Raw genomic sequence first — 27,280 nt, 5'->3', positions numbered from 1 at the left:
GTATAAGTGAGTGAATGAATGAGTGTATAAGTGAGTGAATGAATGAGTGTATAAGTGAGTGAATGAATGAGTGTATAAGTGAGTGAAAGAGTGAGTGTATAATTAAGTGAATGAGTGAGTGTATAAGTGAGTGAATGAGTGAGTGTAGAAGTGAGTGAGTGTAGAAGTGAGTGAGTGTGTGTAAGTGAGTGAATGAATAAGTGTATAAGTGAGTGAATGAGTGAGTGTAGAAGTGAGTGTGTGTAAGTGAGTGAATGAATGAGTGTATAAGTGAGTGAATGAGTGAGTGTATAAATGAGTGAATGAATGAGTGTATAAGTGAGTGAATGAATGAATGAGTGTATAAGTGAGTGAATGAATGAATGAATGAATGAGTGTATGAGTGAGTGAATGAATGAATGAATGAATGAGTGTATAAGTGAGTAAATGAATGAATAAATGAATGAGTGTATAAGTGAGTGAATGAATGAATGAATGAGTGTATAAGTGAGTGAATGAGTGTATAAGTGAGTGAATGAATGAATGAGTGTATAAGTGAGTGAGTGTATAAGTGAGTGAATGAATGAATGAGTGTATAAGTGAGTGAATGAATGAATGTATAAGTGAGTGAATGAATGAATGAATGAATGAGTGTATAAGTGAATGTACGGGAATGAATAAGTGTATAAATGAGTGATTTTAGCAAATAAGTGAGTGATTGTCAGTGAATAAATGATTGTAAATGAGTGAGAGTGAATGAGTGAGTGAATGAGTGAATAAGTGAGTGAGTGAATGAATGAGTGTATAAGTGAATAAGTGAGTGAATGAATGAATGAGTGTATAAGTGAATAAGTGAGTGAATGAATGAGTGTATAAGTGAGTGAATGAATGAGTGTATAAGTGAATAAGTGAGTGAATGAATGAATGAGTGTATAAGTGAGTGAATGAATGAATGAATGAGTGTATAAGTGAATAAGTGAGTGAATCAATGAGTGAGTGTATAAGTGAATAAGTGAGTGAATGAATGAATGAGTGTATAAGTGAATAAGTGAGTGAATGAATGAATGAGTGTATAAGTGAATAAGTGAGTGAATGAATGAATGAGTGTATAAGTGAATAAGTGAGTGAATGAATGAATGAATGAGTGTATAAGTGAATAAGTGAGTGAATGAATGAGTGTATAAGTGAATAAGTGAGTGAATGAATGAATGAGTGTATAAGTGAATAAGTGAGTGAATGAACAAATGAGTGAATGAATGTATAAGTGAATAAGTGAGTGAATGAATGAATGAGTGTATAAGTGAATGTACGTGAATGAATAAGTGTATAAATGAGTGATTTTAGCAAATGAGTGATTGTCAGTGAATAAATGATTGTAAATGAGTGAGTGAATGAGTGAGTGAATGAGTGAATAAGTGAGTGAGTGAATGAGTGAGTGTATAAGTGAATAAGTGAGTGAATTAATGAATGAATGTATAAGTGAATAAGTGAGTGAATGAATGAGTGTATAAGTGAGTGAATGAATGAATGAGTATGTGAGTGAGTGTATACATGAGTGTATAAGTGAATAAGTGAGTGAATGAATGAGTGATTGTGAGTGTATAAGTGAATGAATGAGTGATTGTGGGTGAGTGAATGAGTGAGTGTATAAGTGAGTGATTAAGTGTATAAGTGAGTAATTGTGAGTGAGTGTATACATGAGTGTAGAAGTGAATGAATGAATAAGTGTATAAATGAGTGATTTTAGCAAATAAGTGAGTGATTGTCAGTGAATAAATGATTGTAAATGAGTGAGTGAGTGAATGAGTGAGTGAATGAGTGAATAAGTGAGTGAATGAATGAATGAATGTATAAGTGAATAAGTGAGTGAATGAATGAATGAATGAGTGTATAGGTGAATAAGTAAGTAGGTGAATGAATGAATGAATGAATGAATGAGTGTGTGAGTGAGTGTATACATGAGTGTAGAAGTGAATAAGTCAGTGAATGAATGAGTGAGTGAATGAATGATGTGTGGTTCTCAGCAGATCGGTTGTAGAGAATTGTACAGTCCAGCAGGGGGCGGCGCTTCCCATGAAATCCCTCCACAGCGACTCTACAGCACCGAGACTTTAAACTCCGTCAGAAGCTCCATCATCACCTCCGACCCCCGAACCCACATCTGAGTCTGTGTATCTGTGTGTGACTGTGGTTTACTGATTTCATTATTACCAGAAGTATGTGGACATCCCTGTTTTTTAATAATCACTACAATAAAGATGTACAAAATCAATCAAAACACAAGTCTAAAACATGTTCTGTTGACTGAATGGGCACAAATCCTCACAGACACACTCAAAACCTTGTGAAAATTTATTGTGCTTAAGAAGAGCTTACAGTCAGGCGTCCAAATAATTTTGACCACATTCGGAGGATGTTTTCACCATCTGGTCAGTGGGGGTTACAGGGTGGAGACACAGTGGACAGAGCAACAGATGGGCTACTGTCAGTAGTTGTATACCCACAAAGTTCATCTGAGTGGTAGATGTGGTGCACAAGAGTTCAGAGTTATTATTATAATATTATTATTATATATATATATATATATATATATACTATTATTATTACTATTATATATATATATATATATATATAACTACATATTATTATGATATTATTATACTGTTATATTATTATTATTATATATACTATTATTATTACTATTATATATTATTATTATATTTATTATCATTATCACTATTATATAATATTATATATATATATATATATATATATATTATTACTATTACTATTATATATTGTTATTATTATTACTAGTATATATTTTATTATAAATACATACATTATTACTATTATATATTTTATTATTATTAATATTATATATATTATTACTATTACTATTATATATTATTATTATATTTATTATTATTATTACTATTATATATATATTATTATTACTATTATATATTATTACTATTATATATATTATTATTATTATTACTATTATTATTGTTATTATTATTATTATATTATTATTACTCATTATATTATAACTGTTATTATTACTTTCATAATTATTATTATCAATAATATTTTTGACTGAATGGGCACAAATTCCCACAGACACACCTCAGGTTACCTCAAATAAAAAGGCTTCCCAGAGAACTGGATGATATTAGAGCTATATATGAATAAATATATGAACACGGTTTTAGAACCACATTGATATCGCCCGGCGTCCCAAGAATTCTGGTTAAACAGAAACTGGAGTTTTTTCTCCCTGGATCCAGAAGCTGCTGATCACGAGCTGACAGGATCAGCAGCTCCAGGCCGGTCATGAGGTGAGGATTATATACAGAACTTTTGGTTCCACCGAGGGGAAGCGGCTATACAGATGGAGGAGACGGAGACACAGATCAGGTACATTCATTTAGACCTAAAACCTGCTGATTTAAGACTGGACTTGAACTTAAAACCTGCTGATTTGAGACTGGACTTGAACTTAAAACCTGCTGATTTGAGACTGGACTTGAACTCAAAACCTGCTGATTTAAGACTGGACTTAAACTTAAAACCTGCTGATTGAAGACTGGACTTGAACTCAAAACCTGCTGATTTAAGACTGGACTTTTATGTGTGTGTTGTGTGTGTTGTGTTGTGTGTGAGTGTGTTGTGTGTGTGTGTGTGTTGTGTGTTTGTGTTGTGTGTGTGTGTGTGTGTGAGTGTGTTGTGTGTGTGTGTTGTGTGTGTGTGTGTGTGTGTGTGCGTGTGTGTTAGGATGTGGCCGGGTGTGTTCCTGCTGTCCCTGTGCATGGTGCCCACCCATGCCCAGTTTCCCCGGGTTTGCATGACGCCCGAGGTCCTGCGCAGCGGCGCCTGCTGCCCGTCACCCTCCGGTCTGCCAGACGACGAATGCGGGTCCGGGACTGTGCGGGGTCGATGCGTCCCGGTGGTCGCTGACCGGCGTCCGCACGGACCGCAGTACCCACACGACGGACGGGACGATCGGGAGAGATGGCCGCTCCGGTTCTTTAACAGGACGTGTCGGTGTAGCGCCAATTTCAGCGGGTACGACTGTGGACGGTGCAGGCACGGGCTGACCGGGCCCGAGTGTGACCGGACAGTCCGGGTCGGTAAGGGTGTGACCGCACGAACACCTATTCATATACTGAACACACACACAACACACAGCGCCAGATGCTAAAAGAAAAACGGGCCAATGGCTCACCCTTGTGGATGCACAGCTGTAATTCACTGAGTTTAAGGACCCGCTGTGTACGGCATGTTCCTTGTAAATTGTTCCTTGTAATCACATCATTACCAGCCCTAAATCGAACCGTCCCAACTTTTTTTGGAACGTTTTGCAGGCCTGAAATGCAGGAATGGACGTTTATTAACCAATGAAATGAAGTTGAGCAGATAAAAGTCTAAAAGTAAATCTAAGGAACACAGTAGATGGGTATCACACAGCAACATGGGCACCATGGGTGTTATTTATTACCAAGGGTGTCGATATTTCTGGAGCAACCTGTATTGAATAAAAAACGTTCCTCCTTCTAAGATCCTGATTTTGTATGTCCGTTCTCTTCTGATTCACCTCTTGAATCCAGTATGTATGGTAGATGTAGGAATCTAGAGCAGTATGTATGGTAGATGTAGGAATCTAGAGTAGTATGTATACATAGGAATCTAGAGTAGTATGTATGGTAGATGTAGGAATCTAGAGAAGTATGTATACATAGGAATCTAGAGTAGTATGTATGGTAGATGTAGGAATCTAGAGTAGTATGGATACATAGGCATCTAGAGTAGTGTGTACGGTATATGTAGGAATCTAGAGTAGTAAGTACAGTAGATGTAAGAATCTAGAGTAGTATGTACGGTAGATGTAGGAATCTAGAGTAGTATGTATACATAGGCATCTAGAGTAGTGTGTATGGTATATGTAGGAATCTAGAGTAGTAAGTACAGTAGATGTAAGAATCTAGAGTAGTATGTACGGTAGATGTAGGAATCTAGAGTAGTATGTATACATAGGAATCTAGAGTAGTGTGTACGGTATATGTAGGAATCTAGAGTAGTAAGTACAGTAGATGTAAGAATCTAGAGCAGTATGTACGGTAGATGTAGGAATCTAGAGTAGTATGTACGGTAGATGTAGGAATCTAGAGCAGTATGTACGGTAGATGTAGGAATCTAGAGCAGTATGTACGGTATATGTAGGAATCTAGAGTAGTATTTACAGTAGATGTAAGAATCTAGAGCAGTATGTACGGTAGATGTAGGAATCTAGAGCAGTATGTACGGTAGATGTAATAAATCTAGAGCAGTAAGTACGGTAGATGTAGGAATCTAGAGCAGTAAGTACGGTAGATGTAGGAATCTAGAGCAGTATGTACGGTAGATGTAGGAATCTAGAGCAGTATGTACGGTAGATGTAGGAATCTAGAGCAGTATGTATGGTAGATGTAGGAATCTAGAGCAGTAAGTACGGTAGATGTAGGAATCTAGAGCAGTATGTACGGTAGATGTAGGAATCTAGAGCAGTATGTATGGTATATGTAGGAATCTAGAGTAGTATGTATACATAGGCATCTAGAGTAGTGTGTACGGTATATGTAGGAATCTAGAGTAGTAAGTACAGTAGATGTAAGAATCTAGAGTAGTATGTACGGTAGATGTAGGAATCTAGAGCAGTATGTACGGTAGATGTAGGAATCTAGAGCAGTATGTACGGTAGATGTAGGAATCTAGAGCAGTATGTACGGTAGATGTAGGAATCTAGAGCAGTATGTACGGTAGATGTAGGAATCTAGAGCAGTATGTACGGTAGATGTAGGAATCTAGAGCAGTAAGTACGGTAGATGTAGGAACCTAGAGCAGTAAGTATGGTAGATGTAGGAATCTAGAGCAGTAAGTACGGTAGATGTAGGAATCTAGAGCAGTATGTATGGTATATGTAGGAATCTAGAGTAGTATGTATACATAGGCATCTAGAGTAGTGTGTACGGTATATGTAGGAATCTAGAGTAGTAAGTACAGTAGATGTAAGAATCTAGAGTAGTATGTACGGTAGATGTAGGAATCTAGAGCAGTATGTACGGTAGATGTAGGAATCTAGAGCAGTATGTACGGTAGATGTAGGAATCTAGAGCAGTATGTACGGTAGATGTAGGAATCTAGAGCAGTAAGTACGGTAGATGTAGGAACCTAGAGCAGTAAGTATGGTAGATGTAGGAATCTAGAGCAGTAAGTACGGTAGATGTAGGAATCTAGAGCAGTATGTACGGTAGATGTAGGAATCTAGAGTAGTATGTGTACATAGGCATCTAGAATAGTGTGTACGGTATATGTAGGAATCTAGAGTAGTAAGTACAATAGATGTAAGAATCTAGAGTAGTATGTATGGTAGATGTAGGAATCTAGAGTAGTATGCAGATATAAGAATCTAAAGTAGTATGGACAGTATATGCAGGAATCTAGAGAAAAATGTACGGTAGATGTAAGAATCTAGAGTAGTTGTAGTAGAGTAGTCTGGCACTACTTATATTTAAAAAATATTCAAATAATTAATTTTATAATTGTTTTCCTCTTTCTAACATCCTGATTTTGTATGTCCATTTATTTTCTGATGCACCTCTCGAATCCGTGATCAGTTCGTCAGGACATCATGCAGATGTCTCCAGAAGAGAAGCGGGCGTTTATCGACGCTCTTCATCAAGCTAAGACGAGCGTCCACCCACACCTGGTGATCTGCACGCGGCGCTACGAGGAGATCTTCGGCCCGGGCGGAGACTCGGTCCAGTGTGAAAACATCACGATCTATAACCTCTTCGTCTGGATTCATTATTTTTCTGTGGGGAAGACGTACATGGGTCCTGGAGAGCAGAGTTTCGGGGGCGTGGACTTCTCTCACGGAGGTCCGGGGTTCTTGACGTGGCACCGCTTTCACCTGCTGCGGCTGGAGATGGACCTGCAGGTAAGCTCATGGAACTGGTGTTTGGAATTGTAGATTTAGGAGACCCTGGACTGTTTGACCCCTGTGTGTGTTCCTGGTCAGGATTTGCTCGGAGACCCCACCTTCGCTCTGCCCTACTGGAACTTTGCAGTGGGAGGAAACCAGTGTGACGTCTGCAAGGACGACCTGCTGGGAGCCAGAAGCAGCTTCGATGAGAACAGCATCAGCTCCAACTCTGTGTTCTCACTGTGGAGGGTGATCTGTGAGGACGTGGAAGAGTACGAGAACCAAGGGACCATCTGTAACAGTAAGAAGATTCCTACATCAACATACTACTCTAGATTCTTACATTTACATACTACTCTAGATTCTACTGCATTAGATACTTCTCTAGATACTTATATCTATATACTACTTTAGATTCCGACAAATTTACATACTGCTCTAGATTTCTACATCTATATATCTAGTCTAGATTCTTATGTATACATACTACTCTAGATTCCTACACATTTACATACTATTCTAGGTTTCTATGTATTCATATTACTCCAGACATGAAGTGCTACATTTACATGCTACATTTACATACTAGATTCCTATATCTGGATATTACTCTAGATTCTTACATCTGTGTACTACTCTAGATACCTACATCCACATACTACTTTAGATTTCTACACATTTACATACTGCTCTAGATTCCTACATCTATATATCTAGCCTAGATTCTTATGTATACATACTACTCTAGATTCCTACACATTCACATACTACTCTAGATTCCTACATCTACATACTACTCTAGATTCCTACACATTCACATACTAATCTAGATTCCTACATCTACATACTACTCTAGATTCCTACATCTACTGTACATACTACTCTAGATTCCTACATCTACATACTACTCTAGGTTCTTACATTTACATACTACTCTAGAGTCCTGTATCTATATGCTACTCTAGATTCTTATTTATACATACTAATCTAGATTCCTGTATCTGGGTACTACTCTAGATTCCCACATCTACCATACATACTACTCTAGATTCCTACACTTACATACTACTCAAGATTTCTACATCTACATACTACTCTAGATTCCTACATCTACATACTACTCTAGATTCTTATGTATACATGCTTATCTAGATTCCTACATCCATATGCTACTCTAGATACTTACATCTGCTGTACATACTACTCTAGATTCCTACATCTACATACTATTCTAGATTCTACTCTATATATATCTACATACTATAGATACTTACAGCTACTGTACATATTACTCCAGATTCCTACTTCTACTCCAGATTCCTACTTCTACTCATTACTCTGATGCAGAGCACAAGAGAGCCTACTCTATACCAATGGCCACGGTTAGGTGTCCACATACTGTTGGTCCAAGCATCCATCAAAATGAAACTAGATTTTTTGAAAGTAAAATTGTCAGCACTGGTCCAGAATCGCGACGCACCTCTAGATAAAGATCTGATGAGATTTGATGTGAAGTTGATGCAGGATTTGATGTGAAGTTGATGCAGAATTTGAGCAATTCCAGCTGTTTCTAAAATTTCCTCTTGCAAGCGCAGGTACGGAAGGCGGCTCAATAAGACGGAACCCCGGTGGTAATGTGGCACAACCGGCGGTCCAGAAACTCCCGGAACCTCAAGATATCATCGACTGCCTGGAGCTCAGAGAGTTCGATACGCCGCCGTATTATTCCACGTCGTCCGCGAGCTTCAGAAACACCATCGAAGGTAAGACAGACACACCTACACTCACCGAGCACTTTATTAGGAACACCTAGTGCTACCTACCTTCCTCGATTCCAGATACTTTACTAGAATCAGTGTGTGTACCCTTGTGTTTTAGGTTACAGCGCCCCCGGGGGAACCTACGACCCTCTAGTGCGCAACCTCCACAACCTGGCTCATCTGTTCCTGAACGGCACGGGAACTCAAACCCACCTGTCGCCCAACGACCCCGTTTTCGTGCTGCTGCACTCCTTCACCGACGCCGTCTTCGACGAGTGGCTGCGCCGGCGCCACCCCGGTACGCGCACCCTCCGACGCACCCGTGGACACTGTTCGGTTTAAGGTACAAACCCTGTACTCCGTGTCTCTGTGTTGCAGGGGCGGCAGCTTACCCTGACGAGAACGCTCCCATCGGTCACAACCGACACTTCAACATGGTTCCTTTCTGGCCGCCAGTCACCAACGCGGACATGTTCGTCCCCGCCTCGGACGGTCTCGGGTACACCTACGAGGTCCAGTGGCCGAGTGAGTTCAATTCAGCAATTTATTAGGAACATCTAATACAACACGGTAGTGTGGGCTACAGTCAGTATATGTATTCCCACAAGAATCTAAAGACCATATATGCTACATAGCCAAAAGTTTATCTACATACTGCTCTGGATTCCTACATTATCATACTACTCCAGATTCCTATTTATACAAACTACTCTAGATTCCTACATCTACATACTGCTCTGGATTCCTACATCCACACACTACTCTAAATTCTTACGTATACATTTTACTCTAGATTCCTACATATATATACTACTCTAGATTCTTACATCCACACACTGCTCTAGAGTTCTACATTTATATACTACTCCAGATTCCTACATATGCATACTACTCTAGATTCCTACATATGCATACTACTCTAGATTCTTACATCTACACACTACTCATCTATACATCTACATACTGCTCTGTTTCCTACATATACATACTACTCTAGATTCCTACATATACATACTACTCTAGATTCCTACATCTACATACTGCTCTGGATTCCTACATCCACACACTACTCTAGATTATTACGTATACATTTTACTCTAGATTTCTATATATACATACTATTCTAGATTCCTACATCTATATACTACTCTAGATTCTTAAATCTACTGTACATACTACTCTAGATTCCTATGTATACATACTACTCTAGAGTCCTATACATCTACATACTACTCTAGATTTCTATGTATACATACTGCTCTAGAGATTCCTATGTATATCTACATACTATTCCAGATCCCTTCATCTACTGTACATATTACTCCAGATTCCTACATTTACACACTACCCTAGATTCCTATATCTACATACTGTGCTAGATTACAATGTATACATACTGCTCTAGATTCCTTTTTATACATACTATAAATTCCTACATCTACATACTGCTCTAGATTTTTATGTATACATACTACTCTAGATTTCTACATCAACATACTACTCTAAATTTTTACACATCTACATACTACTCCAGATTCAATATACATACTACTCTAGATTCCTACATCTACATACTACTCTACATTATGTATACATACTACTCTAGATTCCTACATCTACATACTGCTCTAGATTTTTATGTATACATAATACTCTAAATTCCTACATCTACCATACATACTACTCCAGATTCTCACATCTACCATACATACTACTCTAGATTCCTACATCTACTATACATACTACTCCAGATTCTCACATCTACCATACATACTACTCTAGATTCCTACATCTACCATACATACTACTCTAGATTCCTACATCTACCATACATACTACTCTAGACTCCTACATCTACATTGTTATGTATACATAGTGCTCTAGATTCCTATGTATAAATACTACTCTAGATTCTGATGTATACGTAGTGCTTTGGATTCTTACATTTACATACTACTCTAGATTCCTACACATCTACACACTACTCTAAATTCCCAAATCTACATACTACTCTAGATTCTTACATCTACATACTGCTCCATATTTATACATCTACATACTACTGTAGATTCATATGTATACACACTACTCTAGATTCTTAGGTATACATAGTGCTCTAGATTCTTACATTTACATACTACTCTAGATTCCTACATTTACATACGACTCTAGATTCCTACATCTACATACTACTCTAGATTCCTTTTTATACATACTACTCTAGATTCCTACATCTTCATACTACTCTAGATTCCTACATCTACATACTACTCTAGATTCCTACATCTACCATACATACTACTCTAGATTCCTACACATCTACACACTACTCTAAATTCCTACATCTACCATACATACTACTCTAGATTCTTACATCTACCATACATACTACTCTAGATTCCTACATCTACATACTACTCTAGAGTCCTATATCTACATACTACTCAACATTCATACACTTACATACTACTCTAGATTCAATCTACATAAAGATATCAAACAAGTTTATGGTTAGACATCCACAAAATTATGGTCACACTTTTTGAAAGTAAAATCGTCAGCACTGGTCCAGAACCCGATGGTGAAGTAGCTTCAGACTTGTACGATGTAGAACTTGACGCATCACGTTATTCCACGCCGTCGTTCTCTTTCCAGCTCAGCCGTACACCGTGTCTGAGATCATGACCATCGCTATCGTCGTCATGGTGCTGGTGGTGATCATCGTCGGCGGAGCCGTCACGTGCCTCGCCAGAGCGTGTGGCTCGTCGGAAGGGCAGGAGCCGCTGCTCGGGGAACGCTTCCGCCACTACGCTGGAAACGATCGTCGGGAGGAGAAGTACCGCTCTGCAGTCTGAAGATGGAAATCCAGATTCAGAACGAAATTCTGGATATTTGTTCTTGTTAGCAGCTAGATTGAAATTTAGCTTGTTACGAACCTTTGAATAGTCCAGGAGTTGAATAACGACATTTTAAGCGATTCTGCATCTACAGTCCATAATATTATTAAAGAAATCAAAGCATCTAGAACAATCTCCTTGCCTGAAGGGTCAATATTGTCAATAAAATTCATTGAAATTTTACTAACTCGTCAACTATCTACCCCTCACCACCAGCAACAACCTTTCACTCACCTTGGGCTTCTCTAAACCTGGTGCTAGGCATCTTTACCTCAGCGTCCGAACCGAAATATGGTCACTATGATATTTCGGACCCCGCAAACTGTCCGAAAACCTGAATTTAACGTATAAAAGAACTTAAATTAGTGAAAGGTTTGTTAAAAATGACGATTCAGTCAAGGAAAAGCAACAATTTATGTCAACAAGTCATAAAAATCCTGACTTAGTGTACAATACACTATTTTAAACACACTTTCTCTCACGTTTGTGATGTTATAATTGTTCTTTCCTTATATTTTATCATAATATATTGTTGTAAATTGCTTATATAATGTTTAAAACGCTTTATTTACATTGTGGACATGCTAATGATAATGCTAACTCTAAAAACGGATATTGCTGCATGGTTTTCTTATAACAGCTCATATTTAACATAAATTACTATAAATTATTATAATAAAACCTAAAAAAAAAAAAATTTTAATCTATAATTACAACCATTTATTAATAAAGTGTTCGTTTATGTTAACGTATGATACAGAAGCTGTGGGTGACTAGTTTCGAAGAGTCGACTCCCACATAACGAGTCACTTGCACATTTTAACGATTGCAAACCGTATTAAAGTATATAAATATACATTTTAATGCATGTTTCTGCAAGGTCAGGCAACCCATGTGGACATGAGAAGAATGTACACAATGTCCAAAGTTAAACTATACTTGAGATAGTGCAGAAGGTGGCTTTTTTCCACAGAAACACACAAATGAATCACTCACTGTACTTCAGTCGTCTTCGACAGAGCGGATGAATCGACGTGTGGAATCGACTCTAAAGATCAGTATCATTCCCTTTATTAGTGGTGTTTTGAAGAATCGACTCCCACATAAAGAGTCACTTGAATATTTTAACGATTGCAAACCGTATTTAAGTATATAAATATAGTTATAATTTTATCTTTTAGACATATCCAGTTCACGATGTAGTGTTCTTATAATAAAAGTGACCTATCGCGAGATCACTTACGAGACTAGAGGAATATAGAGACAGCCATGATTAACATGCAGGGGTTCTGAGTTGAATGTGTTGTATTAAAAACCACAAAAACGGACACTGCTCTCGTGCGTGTGATTCCTAAAACACCACAACTGGCGACGAGGATGTGCCCGACAGCATAGCAGGACGGAATTAAAAGCCCTCCCAGCTGTTGACGGACCCGGAGCAGAAATAAAAGGAGCTACAAACGTCGGTGCTACGATTCCTGATTTTTACTGGAAATTCGACAACACTCTTTCTGGGAAGTGAAATAAGTTTTCTGTGTAATGCCAAAACGTTTAATGATCGGAATTGAGCGTGCATATGCCAGAATTACTGCTCACGGGACCCGTTAGAAGCCTCGTTTGAAATCGAAAGTAAAAATGGCTCATGCTGTCCCGCTCGGTGGGCTCACGCCCCCGAAACCATTAGACACTGTTGGCGAGCCTGAAACTTTACATCAACGATGGGAAATGTGGAAGAGTGAACTTGAAATATACATCGTGGCATCAGGAGTCGTAAATGCTGCACAAAAGCGAGCTGTGTTATTGCTAACAGGGGGAGAGGGACTGCGTGAGATATGGAAAAATTTCACTGACGAGCAGAAAGCCCACCAACCCGCTGCTGATCAGCAACCTGCACGAGATGTATATCAAGTAGCCATCCGACTCCTTGACAACACCTTTGCATTAAGGGAGAACATACCAAAAGCCCGTACAAAATTCTGGGAAACAGAGCCCAATGCTGGTGAGACAATAAATAATTTTATCACTCGCCTCAAAGTACTAGTGAAAACATGCAACTTCGATGCTGAAGCTGATAACCATGTAAGAGATAAAGTACTACTGCACATTAAAAATTCCGAGTTAAAAGGCAAATTATACAGAGAAGATAATCTCACACTGGATCGCCTTATCCAAGTAATTGGCTCATACCACCACAAGGAGGCGCTAATCCTCAGATCTCCAGCAAATACAAACCATGTCTCTGGTAGAGCATGGTCCAAACCAAAGCACAAGGCACCATCACAGTCAGGGTGCTACAAGTGTGGTGCACAAGGACACATAGGTCGCGAATGCATCCGATCCAAGAACCACAAGTGCAGCCACTGTGGGAAAAAGGGTCACTTTGATGATCTCTGCTTCCACAAAGATAAATACAAGTCAAATCAGGATGACATGCCGAGTCCACAGGGTCGTAGCAGAGCTTCAGGTCGCAGCAGACATGATCCAAAGCAAAGCAAAAGTCGAAACAAAAAAAGCCAACATAGGGTAGAAGAAGGAGAAAACAATGACTCACGGAGTGATTCTGAAGATCTCTACCTATTCAGAATATCTAAAGCAGAGGACACCCTGGATCTGCGCCTGAACGGTTTCACCATAGCCATGGTGATAGACTCTGGTGCTCACCACAACACGCTGTCCAAACATGATTTTAAAAGATTACAGAAGGCCAGGCCCGAAGTCAGTCTACAACCCGCCTCCACAAAACTGTATTCTTATGCCAGCAAACAAGCCCTCACGCTTTTAGGCAAATGCACACTTGAAGTTGAAGTCCCAAACACAACGCGGCGTGCTACTGCTTCATTCTTCGTGATACCACAAGCACAAGCGTCACTCCTGAGCAGCAGAACCAGCAAAGAGCTAGGACTGTTGAGAATTGGCATTAATGCGAACATCCTGAGCTGCTCTGGAGCCGACGTATGGTCAAGTCTACGCACTAAGTACCCGCAAGTCTTCACTGGGCTGGGGAAACTCAAGAACTACCAGCTAAGACTGAAAATTGATCCAGGCGTCACTCCAGTCATTCAGGCCGTGCGGAGGATTCCCTTCAACCGAAGGCAGCGCGTCATCGAAAAATTACAAGAGCTAGTGGACCTAGACGTCATTGAGCGAGTGTCAGAACCAGCTCAGTGGGTGAATCCGCTAGTCACCGTGGAGAAAAGGCCAGAAAATGACCACAAACATGGAGATGTGAGAATCTGCATTGACATGCGAAGAGCCAATGTGGCCATCGTCCGAGAGCGTCATCCCGTGCCTACCATCGACGAGACAATCCAAGAAATGGCCGGAGGGAAATACTTTTCCAAAATTGACCTCAACATGGCGTATCACCAAGTAGAGCTCCACCCCGACTCCAGAGAAATCACAACATTCGCTGCACCAGGAGGACTCTACAGATACAAAAGGCTCTTATTCGGAGTGAACATGGCCTCAGAAAAATTTCAACAGATAATCAGCCAAGTTATCAAGGACTGCCCAGGTGCATATAACATGTCTGACGACATAGTCATAGTTGGAAGCACAGAAGCTGAACATGACACAAGGCTGGCTACTGTGGTGCACCGGCTAGCTGAAAGAGGACTGACGGTAAATGAAGAGAAATGCCAGATCAGACTGACATCCATCAAGTACATGGGTCATATCCTATCACAAGATGGCCTTAAAGTGTCAGAAGGAAAGGTCAAGGCCATCGCTCATGCTCCCCCACCAACTGACGCGTCACAAATGCGTAGCTTCCTCGGATTGGCCCAGTTCTGCGCAAAATTCATCCCGCTATTCGCCACAATAACTGCGCCTCTCTGGGAACTCACTAAGCAAGTTGCTGAGTGGAAATGGGAGAAGGAGGAACAGCGTGCGTTCGACCAGCTCAAAGACGCTTTGATCGACGCCCCCGTCATGGCATACTACTCAGTTGGAAGACCAACCAGAATCACCTGTGACGCTTCCCCCATCGGCGTAGGCGCCATCTTAGAGCAACAACAGACAGACGGAGTCTGGAAGCCAGTGTATTACGCCAGCAGGAAGCTCACACCCACTGAGACACGCTACTCTCAGTTTGAAAGAGAAGCTCTCGGAGTATTCTGGGCCTGTCAAAAATTCAGCTTGTATCTCATCGGATGTGAATTCAAGATCCTTACAGATCACAAGGCGCTTGTGAAAGTGTTGTCACCTAACTCACTCCCTCCATCAGCCAGAGTGGAACGGTGGTTGCTGTACCTGCAACAGTTCACATACCAAGTAGTCCACATCCCCGGCAAAACCAACAAGGCCGACCCCCTGAGTCGTCAACCCGTTGGTCATCGCGACACAGCTGAGGAGAGAGAAACAGATGAGTACATCTACAGCATCATCAAAGATTCCACACCTCATGCTCTAAACCCCCGTGAGATCGAGCAGGCTTCAAAGAATGATCCGACTATCTCCAAGCTACGCCAAGCCATACAGAAAGATGACTGGACCTACTTTAAAGGCACAGCATTCCAGGCGGTCAAAGATGAACTTTGGACGGCTGGACATATGGTCATGCGAGGAAACAGGATCGTGATTCCCGAAGCCCTGCAAGAGCATGTGGTACAGTTAGGACATGAAGGACATCAGGGGATTGTACGAACAAAAAACCGACTGCGAACTAAAGTCTGGTGGCCTGAAATTGACAAAATGGTGGGAGAGCAAATAAAGCGATGCTACCCATGTCAAGTGATCGGCAAGAACGCTCCACCAGAAGAGTTGGAGCGTACGCCATTGCCGGACCAGCCCTGGACTTATTTGGCAGTTGACCTGCTAAGCATCTTTGAAGGTAACTACCTGCTGGCTGTAGTTGACTACTACTCCAGGTGGCCCGAAGTTGCCTACATGAAGATCACCAATGCCACCAATGTGATTAATGCTCTCGAAATGATGTTCCAAGTACATGGCTATCCATGGTATCTGAGAAGTGACAACGGACAACCGTTTGCGTCCAGAGAGTTCCATGATTACCTCACCGCGCATGGCATCATGCAGCTGAAAGGAGTACCATACTGGCCTCAGTCGAACGGGGAAGTGGAAAGATTTAACAGAACAATTCTGAAATCAGTGAAGATAGGAAAAATTGAAAAGAAAGACTGGAAAGTTGCACTGAAAAGTTTTCTGTTCCACTACCGGACCACTCCTCATGCAGTCACAGGAGTGTCCCCGGCAAAGCTGTTGATGAACAGAGAGCTCCGCGACAAACTGCCAAGCTTCACCGGTATGCCGGCTGACAGTGATGAACCCCATGCAGCTGTTTCAGAGGAGATTCATGACAAGGACGCTTTGCACAAGTTGAAACGAAACATCGCTGCTAATCAGCGAAGAGGAGCCAAGGATCAGGAAATAAAACCAGGAGACACCGTTCTTTGCAAGAACCTACACAAGTCCAACAAGTTAGACCCCGACTTCGAGTCGCAGCCATATGAAGTCATCAGTAAACAAGGAAATGCAGTCATCATTCAACAACCCAACAGCCTACCCAAAATGAGAAATGCTGCTCATGTGAAGAAGTTCAACAGTGATGTCAGTCTCAGCGCCCCCTCCATACCAAATCCAGTCACCACACCAGCTGAGTCTGTCCCAGTCACCATTCCCGTGCCCACCCATTCCCCCCCCTCCATTGATCCTGAGCCCATGACAGCAGTTCCGACACCTGATGTTCCTGTGAAGTCGACTCGTGTCCGGTCTCCGCCTGTATGGCAGAAGGACTTTGTGATGTCTACCTGACCTCTGACTTTGAAAAAAATAAGGACGAAAAAAAAAAGAAAAGAGGAAGAGAACGGTTTTGTTGTTTAGAACAAGGGAACGGTGAATTACTTTTAAGTTAAGTTCAACATAGTATAGCTGCATTGCAGTAGATATGATTTATTTTCTTTAATTCTACCTCCAGGAATTTCGTTGTTAAAAAGAGGGAAGATGTAGTGTTCTTATAATAAAAGTGACCTATCGCGAGATCACTTACGAGACTAGAGGAATATAGAGACAGCCATGATTAACATGCAGGGGTTCTGAGTTGAATGTGTTGTATTAAAAACCACAAAAACGGACACTGCTCTCGTGCGTGTGATTCCTAAAACACCACACACCCCCACAACCCTGTCAAGCTCTGCCTCATTTAGACATGTTATAAAGCCTTATAACCTGGCATAATAACCTGGTTTAGCACTCGCTAAACGGGATTTAAACGGCACTAAGCAATCCTTTTTGCGTGTTTTTGCGAGGTCAGGCAACCCATGTGGACATGAGAAGGATTCACACAATGCCCAAAGTTAAACTATACTTGAGGTAGTGCAGAAGGTGGCTTTTTCCTCCTAGAAACACACAAATGAATCACTCAAGGAAGGAACGGTGGTAAACCGGCGACGTGGTCGTGGGCGGCCAAGGCTCATTGATGCACGTGGGGAGCGAAGGCTGGGTCGTGTGGTCCGATCCAACAAACGAGCTCCTGTAGCTCAAACTGCTGAAGAAGTTAGCACCGACAATTGGCTCTCGAGCATCGTAACTGGACCACGGAGGAATGGAAGGTGGCCTGGTTACAGACCATGTCCACGCTTTCATGGAGACGCTATTCCCTGATGGCTGTGGCCTCTTTCAGCAGCAGGATGTCATCTGCTGCTGACATCCTGGTGCCAGATACCACAGCACACCTTCAGGGGTCTGGTGGAGTCCACGTCTCGACGAGTCAAAGCTGTTTTGAAAGGCAAAAAGGAGGACCAGGACAATATAAGGAAGGTGTTATAATGTAAATAAAACCAAAAACAAAACAGAAATCCTTTGAAAATGCTTTATTCTAGAACTACTGAACCACTATAAATAGCTTACATTGATGCTAAGCCTCTTACAAATAAAACAAGATAGAAAACAGGTCTAAGAAAGATCTAGAACATTTTTAAAACCATCCATATTGTTCATAATGCAAAGCAAGAAGAAAATAGACAAGATTCTTGAAAATACATGTAGTGTGAATGAAATGATCGCGATAGGAAGCAAACTCGAAGTCGTCGAGCATTCAATAAAAACTGGCCAAAAAAAAACAACAGTGAACATAAAACATAAGACACACTGTAAAATGTTAAACACTTTGGCAAAATTGGAGAGGAAACAAATTCACTTCGAATATATTATCGCAATTCTTACTTCATACACAAAACGTCATAATGCACGTATATATATATTAAATATATCCTGACGGACGCCTCCCGGATCTCGACCGAGTCTGCGGGACCCGTTTGTTCAGAGTGCGTCGCGGTCGCGGTGAACTCGAGTCGGAAACACCTCGGGAGCAGCAAAGAATACAGGAGAATACATCGAAACCCTTCGTGTGAGAAGATACAGGTAGGACACACTACATGGCGAAAGTATGGCGAGACCTTCGGGAGTGCATGGTAAACCCATCCTGGAATGAAGAACCGGGCATCAAGCATTGAGAGCGCAGACCCTATGTCTAAGGCGCAATGGTCCTGGGTGACCACAGATTTTTGGCCATCTACTGTATTGTGGTGGCACCTTTTGCAATCAGTGGTCAAGAATCTACCAGGTAAGCCATCACAGTTTGGTCCAAAAGGCACTATGGTGTTTCCACATTGAGGACATTGAGGTGTCAAAGACGTAGAGTAGACCCTTCGTGTAAGGCACAGAGGCATTGGAGTGATTCTCAGGTCCTGGGTGTCAGATGTCCACAGATTTTTGACCATGTTGTGTATTTTGGTGGCAAGATTCTGCAGCCAGTGGTCAAGAATCTGCCAGGTAGTAGATGTAGATGTAGGTCAAGCCATCACAGTTTGGTCCAAAAGGCACTATGGTGTTCCCACATTGAGGACATTGAGGAGTCAAAGACGTAGAGTAGACCCTTCGTGTAAGGCACAATGGCATTGGAGTGATTCTCAGGTCTCGGGTGTCAGATGTCCACAGATTTTTGGCCAAGAATCTACTAAGTTTGTGCAAAAGGCACTATGGTGTTTCCACATTGAGGACGTTCAATGACCAGCCAATGGCATTGGAGTGACTCTTAGGTCCCGGATGTCAGATGTCCACAGATTTTTGGCCATGTAGTGTCACTCAGTGGTCAAGAATCTACCAGGTAGTAGATGTAGATGTAGATCAAGCCATCACAGTTTGGTCCAAAAGGCACTATGGTAGGTGTGTCCACATTGAGGACGTTCAATGACCAGCCAATGAAACTGGAGTGATTCTTAGGTCCCGGATGTCAGACGTCCACAGATTTTTGGCCATGTTGTGCACTTTGGTGGCAAGATTCTGCAGCCAGTGGTCAAGAATCTACTAAGTTTGTCCAAAAGGCACTATGGTGTTTCCACATTGAGGACGTTCAATGACCAGTCAATGGAATTGGAGCGATTCTCAGGTCCTGGGTGTCCACAGATTTTTGGCCATGTAGGGTATTTTGGTGACACCTTTTGCAGACAGTGGTCAAGAATCTACTAAGTAAGCCATCACACACAATTGAGGACACTCAATGACCAGCCAATGGGATTCGAGTATCCCTTAAGGAGCACTTGCGGTGAATGCTTGGTACAACGTCCCTACTGGTAGTCCTTCCACCTTGTTCGCCTCGTATGCCATTGGCTGGTCATTGAACGTCCTCAATGTGGACACACCTACATGTGATTTTACACCATAGTGGCTTGATCTGGAAGGGGCTGGGATGATGGATAACACATGCTTCCTTCAGGGCATGAGGACTGCCTCCTTTAGTCTCTTGGCTCGACCGGGGGACCACCTCCAGACCTCCGCCTGTCATCAGGAAGAACCCGAACCCAAACATATCAGATTTCTAGAAGGCTTCTTCAGGTTGGTGTCATTGATCCAGAAAGGGTAAAACCACAAAACACAAGGTAAAAGTGCTCGGTTGTTGGTCCACCGATAGTCCGTCCAGTTGGTCCAACTCCAGTATCTTTAAGTGCACCTTAAGGGAGTCTTAAAAGCGTCCACAGTTCTAGAATACGCCAATGAGAAATACTAGCGGGTGGAATGTACTCTAAATATTTGTTCTCTGTGTACATACCCTGATTCTAACATGCAGTACTTCTAGTAGTCCATATCACAGGATGAGCCATAAATCTGCTCATTAATATATTTATAAAAATTTATAACAATAGAACTTCTTCAGTCGTCGGTACATTTACGCAACGAAAAAATGCCACGAACTAATCTCATTACACAGTATCGGCGTCAAACGTTCAAACAACACTTCAATTGATGGAGGTATCGCAGAGATTTGCGCTCGGGAAACCAGCTACGGAGTGTACGTTCGCCTCATAAACGACACGGCTAACATCGTAATATCATCGTAACGTCCAGTCAGAACGTCTAAAAACCTTCAAACTGAAGTGAAAACAAACAAAAATTTATTGTATATATATATTTATAAAAGAGACAATACGATAAAGGAATAGTGGACGTCTACTCTTCAATGAGCTATCGCGTAGACTTGGAGTCGAGCTAATCAAATAGCAACTTCAGAAACACAACACTTGGAATCCGTTCTTTAGTTCTTCAGGTTTCTACTCAGCAGTTATACATCGTTGTTTTTGTTCATTTTTGAATATTTTTATACTTTTTTTGTGTTTTTCCTTGTTTGGGGTGGGGGGGTGGTTAGGAGGACTAGTGGACTAGAGCACATGTGGTATTTCAAGTTCAGCTTCATAAATACACTAACGTTCCTTCAAGAGAAGAGGTTAAGAAGGTACGAGACGTCTAAAGCGCCGATAAGTCGACGTTGGCTTCATTTAAGTAGGAGTGGTTACTCGAAGTGATTGTCAAAACCTTGCTGAAAGTGGATCGCCCCATGGGTACGGTTTGGACTCGAGAAGTTGGCAGCCTCTGGGTTGAGGGCCACGATGTGCTTCCTGCTGGCCGTGTAAAGCAAGCTACATCCTTCTATGAGGGATCTTCAAAAAGTGGGCAAGACCTAGACTCCTAGAAAAGGGGGCAAGACCTTGCAAGACCTAGACTCTTAGAAAGGGAGCAAGAGCTAGACTCCTAGACTCGGGGCAAGACCTTGCAAGACCTATACTCCTAGAAAAAGGAGCAAGACCTAGACTCCTACAAAAGGCGACAAGACCTTGCAAGACATAGACTCTTAGAAAGGGAGCAAGACCTAAACTCCTAGAAAGGGAGCAAGACCTTACAAGACCTATACTCTTAAAAAGGGAGCAAGACCTGGCAAGACCTAGACTCCTCGAAAGGGTGCAAGACCTTGCAAGACCTAGACTCGGTGAAAGACCTAGACTCTTAGAAAGGGAGCAAGACCTTGCAAGACCTAGACTCCTAAAGAGGGAGCAAGACCTAGACTCCTCGAAAGGGAGCAAGACCTAGACTCCTCGAAAGGGTGCAAGACCTTGCAAGACCTAGACTCCTAAAAAGGGAGCAAGACCCAGACTCCTGGGAATGGGTGGCTATGGCATCATCATCATCTTTGGGGTACCTTGTTTTTCTAGAATGTTCCCTCTATTCCGGAGGAACTCTGGGTGGCCAGATATTAGAGAAAGGTCTCGATTCGTTAGGAAGGTGATATCAGCAGGCCAGACTTGAGGTTTCAGTCCTTGTCAGTTGGAGTTTGGTCTAATGGGATTCAGTCAGCGATTTAGTTCAAGGGACACCGATCCGGATCCGATGCCCCCTTGGTTTGGCTAAATGGGTGTAGCTCAGGGCTAAACAGTTCAGTGCTTTACATCATCTCAAGGTCTGGCAAAAAACAAATATTTGGGACGTCTAGTACTCAGGAATCGATAGTGTCTCAAGTCTAAACAGGTCAGTAGACATCCTGGACGGTTAGTCCAGATTAGTAGTAGTCTTTAGTCAGTAGGGTCGGGCAGGGTCAGCAGATCGGCCAGGCTTTCAGTCTTTTCCCAGGGGGGCGTGGTCAGTAGGTCTGGTAGACGTCGTGGATGGGCATCTGGAAGGTGGCGGCGGGGAAGGTCTGGGGGACGTAGCCGGCGTAGCCCCCGTACGTCACGGCGGCCATGGCGGCGTTCTTGTGCAGGGCCGCCAGGGTCGCCGAGTTGGCGGGGCCGGCGATGGGCAAATAGCCTGCGCCGTACAGGCCGGCGGCCGACGCCGGGATCCGCTGGACGTTGTGGGCCACGGCATACACGGGGGTGATGGGGCGACCCTGGAAGACAAACCAGTTTGATTAATCACTACATGGCCAAAAGTATTAGGACACTCTTCCTAATTATTATTATTATTATTATCAGCTGTAGAAAATCGATCATCACAAGGTCTGAAGACGTCTTCAACAGGTTTGGGATGGAGGAGCTCAACCCTACTGAATGCTATGGCGCTCCACCCAAAATCTTCTGGAAAGCAATCCCTGAAGAGCGGAGACTGTTATAGCCGCAAACAAAGAACCAAATTGCGTTTTATTTGCAACCCAGGAGTTTGCTGGCTGGGATTTGACCCCGTTTACACTTGGAAAGGAGTGGGGAAATGCAAACCGCCACATCAAGGGTGAAAATACTGACTTTTCAAGAAGTATTGGGACACCACTATTTAAAAAAAAAAAGTACTACTGCTAAGATTACTTGTAGAGACCTGCCAATCAATGCTACCCAAGTTAGTTGGACGCCCCATAGTCCGACGTTAGAAGTCGCACATGGAACCCGACGTCAAGCGGTCCATCTTGTGTGACTTCGCGCCCAGAAAACTGTGCATTATAGAGTTTAGGATGCATTTCTTGATGCAGAGGCGGAGCGTTTTAAGTGACAATGCTTTTCCGAAGTGCTCCAGTTTCTTAAACAGGGCTCGATGGTCAGATTTTCCCTTTCTCCCTTGAACTTTTCATAATGTTATGACCTGTAGATGGTGAGTGTGATGCCCTACCTGGAAGGGCGGCGGCGTGGACACGGCAGGCATGATGGCAGCAGACGGGGCCACGGGGTGATCATGCTGAAGGGCCAGGGGATTGATCAGATGCTCCACCGGGTGGATCTTTCCTTCCTCCACGAGTTTGGTAGCAGCGGATGCGGAGAAGACGGCCGGGTACTGGGCACCCAGGGTTGGCAGGGTCACTGCGCGGGCACAGAAACAGAACGGCGATCAAAAGACTAGTTTACCAGGATGTCATGTGTAAGACGTTACATGGAGAGAGAAGCTCAAGATTAGCAAAGCCAGTGGTTTATTTCTACAACCCGAAATCAGAAAAAGTTGGGACAGGATGGAAAATGCAAATAATAGACATTTACTTTGACTTTTATTTTATGTGTTCTGTCTAGTCGACTTCATTTCATTTATTAATAAACGTCCATTGCTGCATTTCAGGTCTGCAACGGGGACGGGGGCAATTTAGGGCTAGTAATGAGGTAAAAAAACTAAATAATAATGTGATGTCAACAGGTGATTGTAATCATAGTTTGGTACAAAAGTCTTTGATGAGCAAAGATGAGCACGTCCGGGAAGCGGCGTCGACTTCTCCGGGCTCGGAGGCATCCAGGATGGACCATCACACGGTGGAAACAATAGAGAACGTGTGGAGAATTTTAAGGAAGAATGAGACAAAATAAATATTATAATAAATTATTAATAAATGAGATATCTCAGGTTTTTCCATGCTGCCCCAACTTTTTCTGATCTGGGGTTGTAGATTTTTTATTTCCCAATCTAGTCATTTCCAATTCCCAAATAGGAAGTCCATATATGGATGTTGACCTGATTCCAGATTGGACTTGCTTTTCTTTTTTGTGTGTGTGTCTGTGTGGATGCCCAGCAAGGTCGGTAGCTCTGCTGAGAAGCTGTGGAATGGGTTTCTTTACCCCACTGCCCTTACGATCCAACCCCTTTTAAACCAGGTACCGCGGACCGAGACGCTGAACAAAGGATAAAGAACAACGACAATGAAAGACGACCTTCAGACCAACATAACCTGTTCTTAACTGCTAGCGAGTGACTTGGATTAACACCACCTACACACATCCAGGGTTCCACCATTGTTCCCACGAACAAAAACCCTTTTTTACTCCCGAGTTCATTCAGATTTAGGATTAGCCGATGATCTGCTGACGTCACGACGTTCCCGTCAGGCGTTAGCAAAGCTTCCTGATCTGGGATCAAACCAGGGATAAATAATTAAATATTGTTTTAAATGTAAAAAATCATAAAAATATGATAGAAACATGATAGAAAAGATCGATTATGTTAGTGTTTGGTCAATTCCACTCTTATCCAAAAGGGGGCAGCAAAGGCTAACTAGTTCCTCACGTTCGTTTCAAACGTTTTTTCTTTATTTTCGTATTTTTTTTAGCGCTTTGTTTGCTAAAAGCAAAGCAAAAAGTTCATAGAATGTGTATAAATTAATAATAATTCAAATAAAAATAAAGCTTAAATCAATTTAAAGCCATAAACACAAGTTGTTTCCTCAAAAATGACCTCAGAAGCTAAGCTAACAGGTTGGTTTCCTCAGGAATTACCTCAGAAGCTAAGCTAACAGGTTGGTTTCCTCACAAATTACCTCAGAAGCTAAGTTAACAGGTTGGTTTCCTCACAAATTACCTCAGAAGCTAAGTTAACAGGTTTGTTTCCTCAGATATTACCTCAAAAGTCAAGCTACCAGGTTGGTTTAATCAGAAATTACATCGGATTACCTCAGAAGCTAAGCTAACAGGTTGGTTTCCTCAAAAATTACCTTAGATTACCTCAGAAGCTAAGCTAAAAGGTCTGTTTCCTCAGAAATTACCTCAAAAGTCAAGCTAACAGGTTGGTTTAATCAGAAATTACCTCAGATTACCTCAGAAGCTAAGCTAACAGGTTGGTTTCCTCAGAAATTACCTCAGATTACCTCAGAAGCTAAGCTAACAGGTTGGTTTCCTCAGAAATTACCTCAGATTACCTCAGAAGCTAAGCTAACAGGTCCGTTTCCTCAGAAATTACCTCAGAAGCTAAGCTAACAGGTTCGTTTTGTCAGAAATTACCTCAGAAGCTAAGCTAACAGGTTGGTTTCCTCAGAAATTACCTCAGAAGCTAAGATAACAGGTTTGTTTCCTCAGAAATTACCTCAAAAGTCAAGCTAACAGGTTGGTTTAATCAGAAATTACATCGGATTACCTCAGAAGCTAAGCTAACAGGTTGGTTTCCTCAAAAATTACCTTAGATTACCTCAGAAGCTCAGCTAAAAGGTCTGTTTCCTCAGAAATTACCTCAGAAAGCAAGTTAACAGGTTCGTTTCCTCAGAAATTACCTCAAAAGTCAAGCTAACAGGTTGGTTTAATCAGAAATTACCTCAGATTACCTCAGAAGCTAAGCTAACAGGTTGGTTTCCTCAGAAATTACCTCAGATTACCTCAGAAGCTAAGCTAACAGGTCCGTTTCCTCAGAAATTACCTCAGAAGCTAAGCTAACAGGTTCGTTTTGTCAGAAATTACCTCAGAAGCTAAGCTAACAGGTTGGTTTCCTCAGAAATTACCTCAGAAGTCAAGCTAACAGGTTGGTTTCCTCAGAAATGACCTCGGATTACCTCAGAAGCTAAGCTAACAGGTCCGTTTCCTTAGAAATTACCTTAAAAGTCAAGCTAACAGGTTTGTTTTCTCAGAAATTACCTCAGAAGCTAAGTTAACAGCTTCGTTTCCTCAGAAATTACTTCTTCAATGCTGGAGCTTCTTAAAACGGAATATTTTCTTTAAAATAGAAGTGTTATTTAACTGCTATTAAATTGTTTCCCAACAAAATCCGCCCAATCTGGCAACACGGGAATGCGCAGAGCCCGGTGGCGCCTTTACTCGTAGCGCGCCACAATTACTACTAAGTACAGTAGTAGTAGTACTAAGTAGTAGTAGTACTACATCTGCGTTGGTGGTTGACATTAATGTTAAGAGTATTCCTGAACTGTTTGGTGGAGGTGCGCTGTTACTTCCGCAAAAAAGTCGCCGACAAAGCGGTGGTTGGGGTTTGAGTTGCCAAAGATTAATTTATGGTGGACTTGGAGTTTTTGGAACGAGCTCTTCCACCGCAGAGCCGCTTTTCGCCGTACTCGTTGCTGTGCCCAAATGACCCATGTAACGAACGTACGCCATTTGCGTAGCTGTGTGACGTCATTACGTAAACAACGCAGAATATCGCTATTATTACGATATGGGCTTTTTTGTATCGTTTTAAAAATTATACCGGTATTATCGTGAACGATACGATATAGCACACCCCTACCTCAGAAGCTAAGCTAACAGGTTGGTTTCCTCAGAAATGACCTCAGAAGCTAAGCTAACAGGTTGGTTTCCTCAGAAGCTAAGCTAACAGGTCGGTTTTCTCAGAAGCTAAGCTAACAGGTCGGTTTCCTCAGAAGCTAAGCTAGTGAAGCTAGTGAAGCTAGCGTGTATGTGAGGTACTGACTTGTGCCAGGCTTGATGCCCACTGTGTTGACAGGCGTGAGCTCCAGACCGGGCACGAGCTCGTAGGATTTCTCGGACAGCTTGGTCTTCCCTTCGTGGTAGCGGCTGTAGATGCCCCGGCCGGCCGAGTACCCGCCCAGGTACGAGCCCCTGGGCCCCGGGGCCCTGCTGGTGGCTCCGGCTCGCCCGTGGCCCCGCGCGGTACCTGCTGGGGATACAGGAGACAGAGGGGGCGACGTTCATACTCATGTATTAGATCGCCGTAAAGTATGTGGACACCTCGGGAGGCGACTCCACTCC

The 27,280-nt window shown here is 42.1% G+C and overlaps 3 protein-coding genes across 3 annotated transcripts in view; 2 read left to right on the top strand and 1 right to left on the bottom strand.

Moving 5' to 3' along the window:
* The first annotated feature begins 3,757 nt into the window (after positions 1-3,757).
* Positions 3,758-11,714, top strand: tyrp1b (tyrosinase-related protein 1b). The gene is made up of 7 exons (XM_063008550.1): positions 3,758-4,112; positions 6,636-6,958; positions 7,040-7,244; positions 8,539-8,706; positions 8,822-9,001; positions 9,082-9,228; positions 11,359-11,714. Exons 1-7 carry the CDS (start codon positions 3,758-3,760, stop codon positions 11,556-11,558), a joined length of 1,578 nt encoding a protein of 525 aa, XP_062864620.1. The 3' UTR covers positions 11,559-11,714.
* Positions 11,715-13,235: 1,521 nt separating this feature from the next.
* LOC134326328 (uncharacterized protein K02A2.6-like) lies at positions 13,236-17,372 on the top strand. Its single transcript, XM_063008472.1, has 3 exons — positions 13,236-13,289; positions 13,411-13,508; positions 14,183-17,372. The coding sequence occupies exons 1-3, from the start codon at positions 13,236-13,238 to the stop codon at positions 17,370-17,372; spliced, it is 3,342 nt and encodes a 1,113-aa protein (XP_062864542.1).
* Positions 17,373-18,415: 1,043 nt separating this feature from the next.
* The window catches only part of rbm47 (RNA binding motif protein 47), a 43,596-nt gene continuing 34,731 nt past the window's right edge, over positions 18,416-27,280 (bottom strand). The window contains exons 4-6 of the mRNA XM_063008273.1: positions 26,982-27,188; positions 23,487-23,674; positions 18,416-22,776 (exon numbers count right to left, since the gene is read on the bottom strand). Coding sequence (XP_062864343.1) covers positions 22,528-22,776; positions 23,487-23,674; positions 26,982-27,188 — 644 coding nt within the window. The 3' untranslated portion in view covers positions 18,416-22,527. The remainder of the gene's footprint in view (positions 22,777-23,486; positions 23,675-26,981; positions 27,189-27,280) is intronic.

The sequence above is a fragment of the Trichomycterus rosablanca genome, chromosome 14, assembly GCF_030014385.1.
Source record: "Trichomycterus rosablanca isolate fTriRos1 chromosome 14, fTriRos1.hap1, whole genome shotgun sequence".
Taxonomy (NCBI): domain Eukaryota; kingdom Metazoa; phylum Chordata; class Actinopteri; order Siluriformes; family Trichomycteridae; genus Trichomycterus; species Trichomycterus rosablanca.
This window is presented reverse-complemented; position numbering and strand designations above follow the sequence as displayed.